General features: G+C 29.5%; 1 protein-coding gene across 4 annotated transcripts in view; it reads left to right on the forward strand.

Annotated features, from left to right (window-relative positions):
• LOC107605625 (putative cyclin-A3-1) overlaps nt 1-2,807 on the forward strand; it is a 3,236-nt gene extending 429 nt beyond the window's left edge. Inside the window, exons 1-8 of one of the 4 annotated variants that reach the window (XM_021105320.1) lie at nt 1-213; nt 737-969; nt 1,053-1,128; nt 1,320-1,408; nt 1,514-1,544; nt 1,691-1,840; nt 1,919-2,053; nt 2,192-2,807. The exon at nt 1-213 is cut by the window's left edge and continues 429 nt beyond it. In XM_021105320.1, the coding sequence (XP_020960979.1) occupies nt 1-213; nt 737-969; nt 1,053-1,128; nt 1,320-1,408; nt 1,514-1,544; nt 1,691-1,840; nt 1,919-2,053; nt 2,192-2,269 (1,005 nt within the window). In that variant the 3' untranslated portion in view covers nt 2,270-2,807. Of the gene's footprint in view, nt 214-736; nt 970-1,052; nt 1,129-1,319; nt 1,409-1,510; nt 1,545-1,690; nt 1,841-1,918; nt 2,054-2,191 lie in introns of all 4 variants that reach the window. The other 3 variants (XM_016307564.2, XM_016307566.2, XM_016307565.2) reach the window with 3 other exon arrangements.

The raw sequence follows: 8,215 nt of genomic DNA on the forward strand, positions 1-8,215 counted from the left end.
CCGGTTCTCGGTAACCGCCGGTTTAGTCAGAACGAGGAGAAAATAAAAACCACCACTACCAGGGGAAAGAAGAGAACGGTCGGGAAAAACCAGAAACCGGCGGTGACTCCACCGGAAACTGTTGACGCCGCAAAGAAGCCGGAAGTTACTGTTGATCCGCAATTATGTGCTCCTTATGTTTCTGATATCTACGATTATCTTCGTAAAATGGAGGTATTTTTCGAATTTCATTTCAATTTAGGGTTTTACTATTTGGACCAAATTCTACATTAAGTATATTTATAATCAATTCATTCAATTATGCTTGCTTTTTTACTATAGTAGAATAATTAAATAAAGAAGAACAGTGTGTGCCTTATTTAGCTAATTTTACTCATAAATTGAGATAGATTGAACGTTAGTTTAATAATGGAGTCTATATACTAGATAGTGCATTAGTGCTTCCATGATGTAATGGTTTCAAGTGTTTGATGCAATTCACGTGAAACAATTGGCAATGAGCCCTTAGAAGGAAATTCAAAATATATAATCTGACAAGTTCGACAAGTGAATGGAAATAAACCCACAATCATGGTACCTAAAATGTTATAGGTTTCGATCATGAATTTTTTATCCTTGATGTTCTTGCCCCCCAAGTTTGTATAAAATGGAAAACTCTGGCAATTGTTTGTGGATTTTGCAAGGTTGTTACTTTAGCTAATTCAGTTTTCATGTCTTATTTGTTGTCGGAGTTTAGGAAGATCCAAGTAAGAGGCCATTACCGGATTATGTGCAGAAAGTGCAGAGGCATGTGAATGCAAACATGAGGGGTGTTCTTGTGGATTGGTTAGTAGAGGTTGCCGAGGAGTATAAGCTTGTTTCCGATACCCTTTACTTCTCAGTTTCGTACATTGACAGATACTTGTCTTTGACTGCCTTATCAAGTCAAAAGCTGCAGTTGCTTGGTGTTTCGGCAATGCTTATTGCATCGTGAGTTTTCTTCACCATTGAGTTTTTGATTGCGTGTTTGTTTAGTTTGGTTCTCTGACCTTGTTGAGTTGTTTTCATGGTAGAAAATATGAGGAGATAAAGCCACCTGAAGTGGAAGAATTTTGTTACATTACAGACAACACATACACCAAGGATCAGGTGATTCTATGTCCTCACTTGATTCCATTTGTGTGTGTATTATTAGATACTTAGAAGTAGCATTGTATTTTTAATTTTGCTATATTTTTAGATGTTAAATTAAGCAAGTTGGTTTTGTTATAAGCTTCTCAATGTTTTTCGCTTATTCCTGGCTCTTGTTAAATTTAGTTTACTTTTGGTTATTTTTGAAGGTTGTGGAGATGGAAGCTGATATATTGAAGTCTTTGAAGTTTGAATTGGGTGGTCCAACAGTAAAGACCTTTCTAAGGTGCATGCACATGTGATTCATTGAATCTTTCATCTACGTATTGAATCATCTTTTCTTAGCTATATTTTTGTCATTGACATGTTGGCCCGCTTTGCATTTCATTTGTCTGTGCAGAAGATTCTCTAAAGTTGCTCAAGAGAGCAAAGATGTAAGTGAACTCTTGTTTCAATATGCTAGTTGCTAATTTTTAGAAAGCATGTTAGTGACAGTAATTTACTCTATACTAATGAAACTGCCAAAAATATTGTTTCTAGTTTATCAGTTGACTAACATTATTCCTGTTTCCTGGTGCAGACATCAGACTTGCAATTTGAGTTTCTCACTAGCTACCTCGCAGAGCTCAGTTTGTTGGATTATAATTGTGTGAAATTCTTGCCTTCTTTGGTGGCAGCATCTGTTGTATTTCTAGCAAGATTTATGCTAAGCCCAAAGACACATCCTTGGGTAATGTTTCAATCCTCTAAATCACAGATTCAATATCCAAGTTGGATTCAATTACTAAATTAAATGTTTTATTTACAGAATGCAGCACTTTATCAACTCACTAGATATAAACCTGCCGAATTGAAGGAATGTGCTCAAAATATACATGATCTGTACCTCAGCAGGAGAGGTGGCTCTTTGCAAGCTGTGAGAGAGAAATACAAACAACATAAGGTAGTTGTTTTCCACTAATTATGAATTCAACGTAATCTGTCCAACCTTTTGTGGAAAAAGAAATTTTCTCGAATTTAATTTCATTCGACTTGTCACATTGGAGGAAGTTATACTAATTTAGGTTAATTTTGGTAACAGTTCAAATGCGTGGCCACAACTCCATCACCTCCAGAGATTCCCGTTTCTTATTTTGAATTTAGAGTGGCAGATCCATAGGTAGCAGTTACATGGGATTTTTTGCTATGGCTTTGGGTTTAACTATTGGTGGAGGCATGAGAAATTGGACTGCTAACCCCAGAAGATGAGTTTCATTTGCATTGGCTAATGCTCATTGTAAGTGCTTGCCATGAAATCTGGCTGTTTAATGTATCGATACTTTTCCTTGCCTCACTGACCTCAACTGATCTGGTATATGATGTGAGATAAGTTTCATTAGTTCAGAGCTAGGTTTCTATTTTTCAACATTAAGGTGTTTAAAGTTCTAGGCAGAGTTCAGTTTAGGTGCTCAGAGATCTGTGTATGTATAGGGAAGTATATGGTTTTCATGTTCAAATCTATGACAACAGAGCTCTGATGTCCAAAAATCATTTTTTCAGCAGTAAACTAGTGTTGGATTGGTTATTTTACACCAATGTGCTTTGAGGCATTTGACTTGTGTCTATATTCTGGAAAAAATGTCGTTCATACTTAATAGAATATCACTAATCATTTGTCCTTAACCTTTTGGTTTTGGATATCAGTTGATTCATTTCTATATGTTCCATGTTGGTGCTGGATTGCAAATCTTTATATGGCAAATGTTAAACCTTTAAACTTGAACGGAAGACAAGAGTCATGTGAAGTAAAACATTTATAAGTAGTGTAACAATCTGAATTATTAGTGGCTAATTGATCATTTATATTGTTTAGACATAGAGTGATATTCCTTTCTTTACATTTGATCACATGAATAGATGTGTGGGTGGGGAAGAGCACAAATGTATAGTACTGATTTATATGTTGATTTAATTTGACTGTGGGTTGTTTTGGGAATCATATCTAGAAATGAAAAAAGAATTTTAGGCATATTTGTTAACTTTATTGTTGGATTGTACCACTATATCGATGAAATAAACTTTAAATTTCTTTTAGTATTTTGCATTGAAATTTCAGCCGATTTGCTGCTATAAAATTTTAATTTATTTTTTTAATATCTAAATTTGTGTTAAATATTGCTATTTATTTATTTTATTTGGTTGTGTATATATGTATTGTGTATTGTTTTCTACTTTCTGTAATAATACACACCACCACACAAGTAACAGCATGATTATTACGATAAAATAACATGATTCAATAGTTGAATAATTTGGATTGATGAAATTTATCATGTATAAAAATATTATTTAACAATCTTATTGCTGGTGTAAAATAAATTCCTCCTCATATATTGAACACTTGGAAAATAATCATGATTGTACTTTTTTCTTTTTCTTCCTTTGGTGCAACACTCATTATGTACTTGGGCATACTAATTGAGAAGTTTGCATAATGTATAAGGTGGTTTTTACTGCTACAAAAGGCTACAATAATTGATATAATTGTGTTTACAAGGCAAGAAAATATGGTATATGGAGATAGGTTTAGACTAACGGTGACACTAATAAACGACAGAAGAAAGCAGATAATTATTACCTACAAAAAACTATAAAGATTAGTTAGAATATTCTCCCTCCCCATTATTCAAGGCAGCTTTTTCTTTTCAAAAAAAGTAAATAATAAACTGTCAAAATTTTCAACTCCGAAAAAAAAAAAGAGAAAGCAAATATACAACATATACTTTAAATATAACTCTTTTTATTGATTATTGGTGAATGGATTTAAGATTCAAAATTTTCACACTTATTTAAATGAATGACTGATTTGATCAGTTAACTTCTCAAATTAATTTAGTAATTGGTAACTTTTGGGGATAATGTGAACTCTTTTATACCACTTCTCTATCTTCTTACCCTTATTTAGGGATAATCCACTTAGATATATATTTTTTAGTTGAGATAATGTCTAGTAGGCGATTATCTATATAGCCTCGAACCTCAGTTGGGGCATGATTATTGGGTCCAATACCTTTTGACTTATCCAACTTTCCTTAGTAATAATCCTATTTTAATGGTCAAAATAATTTTTAAAATATCGCGTGTGCCAATTTGATTTTCTAATGGTCATTGAAAGATGTCATGAAATCCATTAATTCAATCATATCTCTAACAGAGTCTCCAAAACCAGCAAATATATAAAAACCTAATTATCATTCGGCCAATAAGTATTTTTATACCATTATAATACGAAAAATTTCACGCACATTATTAAAAAATACAATACGCTAAACAAACAGATTTCTATCACGTTCTTCTCCAAAAATCTAGACAGATATCTTAGCTTTTAGACTCTTTGAAGACGATTAGCATGATTTTGCATTTGCAGTTTCGTTGACAAAGATTATAAAACTTCACCTCTTTAAGATCACCGTTTCTCTATTTAACTTGTCCAATTTTTAAATTCTTGGTGCCGCCATATTTTGCACTCATCCAAGAGAAAAACCAAGGTCTCAATTAATAGAAGATGTGACACTTTTATTGGTTACTAACTTTTTTACTCTTGCATACAAACTCTCTTTTCTGTGGCTCATTCCTTTTTAGCTGCAGAATAATTCAAAATTTCACTCTTTTTCTTTTTCCATGTCAAATGTGGAATCAGTGTTAAAAGAACAAAATATTACATCAATGAACACAATAATGATTATGATTATAAATTTTTGAGCTCGCAAAGTATGATGTTTATGTTTGAACAATGTTACATAATCAGTCAATATTATCATTTTTGGCCCGCATTTAGTCAATAATAATTTGCATCTATATTTATAGATATTTTGCACACACAAAATATATAATTTATATTTATATTTATTAAAATTTTGCACACATAAATAATATATTTTACACCTATGAATTAATATAATTTACACTCAATATTTTCAAAATTTACACACATAAATTAATAAAATAAAAATTTATTATTTATACTAACCAAATAATAACTAAAAATACTAAAAATTACTGATTTTAAAAAGTTTCTTTATCTCTAATATATCGTTTACATAATTTTTTTTTTGGAGTTTATGTAAATTGTTTGAATTAGATTTTTTTATGCTCATTTTTTAGAGTGATAACAAAGGTCAAATTTTAAATTTTTTTATTATAAAAATTTTAATAACATATTATAAAATTATTTATTTTAAAATGTTAAACTTTTAAGTAAAAATTCATAAATAGCTAAAAAATTTCTAACAAATACAATATTGAATTAAGTTGATTTTTCCATTAGTAGATAATGACGCGTCAATTTAGACATTTTGACAATTAAGCTTTAATAATATTTGTTAATTTCTTGGGTCTAAGACGATACTATATTATACGACAGAGTGAGTTGAAAGCAAAAGAGAGATTTGCAGGCTTGCCCGCTTAGTGCTATGGTTCCTGTGTATTTATATAATTAAGAGACATCATAAGAAGCATTACTTTAACTTGGGAAAACACATTCTGTCACTAACCACACATGAAAATCAAAGTGTCGAATATCCCACGGGTCTTAATCTTTTTAAGAGTTTAATTATGTAGATTTGTTACAGTATCAAGTGTTTTAGTAATTAATAATTTACGATTCATTTTTGCATTCTTTATATTTTAAAAATAATTCATTTTAGTTAAAACTATGTAACAAATATTCAGCTAAACAAATGACGATAGTTATATATATTTGAAAAAATGACAAATCAATCTCTGATTTGTTGGTCGATAGATATTTAAACTCTGAAGATTTAAAAATATATTTAAATTTTTGACATCTTTATAATATGAACACATCGATCATTGAATCTAATTTGTCCAATTTTAAAAATACTCTCACGTGTACATCGGTATCAACTAGATCAGTATAAATGAGAGTCATATTTAATTTTTTTGTTATGTCTAACATATATAAGTGAACATGGAAAATCGATATGTCCATATTTTAAAAAATTCAGGAACTTAAATATATTTTTAAATATTTAAAAATTTAAATATTTGTAAATAAAAAAGTCAATGAATTATTTGTAAAATACAAATATTTTTTAGCTAAAAATCTCTAGGCAAATTAAATGCCTTTTGAGTATCCTCAATCAAGCCCTTTTATTGAGGCATTTTGGTAGAAAAAGAATGGTAACTAAATTAATGCCACCTTTGTGCAATGCGCATGATTTGACCACTCAAAAACGTCTACTTCAAGCAAAGACCATATTTTATATTTTATATTTTGACGTTACATTATGTATGTATGTGTGTGGATAGGCATTAAGCATTAAGCATTAAGCAATATTAATAAACAAATAAAGCATACTTTAAAAAGGTCACCTGCTGCAACATAGGAGTGAGGTATTTCACATTTGCATGCCCAAATGCCATGCAAAAGAAAACATAAAATTCGAAAGTTCTTCAAAGAATGAGACCACAATTATGGATGATGCCTGACCATGGACAACGACATGCTACCTACTTATCCTCTTAATATGCTATTATGCTTAGCAAAAAGGAATTAATTTTTTTAAGCAATTCAAATTCTATTGATCTTTTCAATAATTAGATGATATGTTACAAAATAATTTATGTCACGTTACACATCACTACAATAATATAGACTATTTTTTAGGATTATTATGTGTCAAAAAAATTAAAATTCGTCAAAAAAATAAAATTTGACACTATTTTAATTATGAAAATATGTTAATAAAAGTTTTGTCAAAAATAGTATTTTTAACATACAAGTAATTGTAAAAAAAAGTTTAAATCTTATTTTAATAAATATTGACCGTCAAAAATAATTTGTTAGAAAAATTTGAGAATATATTTTTTTGTGATACTTATTAACTGTCAAAAATACTATTTATTTTGACACTTATTGACCATAAAAAATTCTCAACAAAAATTTTTAACAAAGAATGAGATGAGATCTTGAAACTGAAGAATAAACTGATATTTTGAAGATGAAGAATGAGTAGTATGATCCTAAACTGAGAGCAGTGTGATGCCAAAATTGACGGAGCTCAACAAAGAAAAGGAATAATAGAGTAAGTTGAAAACAAATAAGTGTCAAAATTGAGGAGTAATTTTCTACAATCAAATTATTCATAAAGAAAACATAGAAAATTTGACATTTGTAATATTTATTAAAAATATATATTAATTTTTACACTTAACTATGACTGTTAAAAAAATTATATTAAAATAACTCTTTTTTCTTGTAGTGCATGTAATTATCTAACTGACCAAAAATTAATCTGACTGATATTTTTAAAGACAACTAATTTGAGTTGCATTAGAAAATAAAATTGGCGCATATGTTAGAAAATATTTTAGCCATGAACATTATATATTAACCTTTCTCAACTCTTAATTTTCTTATAGTTATGTTTTGTTCTTATTATCCGTATAAAAACTTTATTATTATGAATCTTGTTAACTTGACCGGTGGAGTTTTTCATCCCAAATCATGAACTTAAGATTACTTTTAAAAAAAATTGAAGTTTCTAAATTACCAATTGATAATTGAGTGTTTGATAATTTTGAATGATACTCTATTATCATTATTATTATTATTATTTCTGAAAAATACAAGACAACAAACAAAAAGATGTGAAAGAAATTAAAGCTGAGGCAAAATAAAGAGAGTGGAAAGTTGAAGCCTAGAGAAGTTGCTCATTTTTAGGTAACAAATGAAGGGATTAATTGGTCCTTGTGCCCTAACACAAAATACCTATAACTAGCAACACTTGGCTGCTTTATAAAGCCAAATCAAATCAAAAGAGCCAGGATTAGTTTTAGGATTTGGATCCTCTAAAGTTTGAATTTCACTTTAAAGAGTAAAGTGTGATCTCTCACCATTGATTTCATAGGTGGGACCAAAAATAAATATGAAAGAGAAACTATTCAAGGGTAGAAGATCACACTTTACTCTCTAAAGCGAACTTCAAACTTTAGAGAATCAAAATCCTTAGTTTTAAATATTAAAATAATAAATTACACATGAAAATTATTTATATATACGATTTTTTTTGTTAAATATTGACTATTGGATGGTGTAATACGT

The sequence above is a fragment of the Arachis ipaensis genome, chromosome B06, assembly GCF_000816755.2.
Source record: "Arachis ipaensis cultivar K30076 chromosome B06, Araip1.1, whole genome shotgun sequence".
In the NCBI taxonomy this organism is placed as follows: domain Eukaryota; kingdom Viridiplantae; phylum Streptophyta; class Magnoliopsida; order Fabales; family Fabaceae; genus Arachis; species Arachis ipaensis.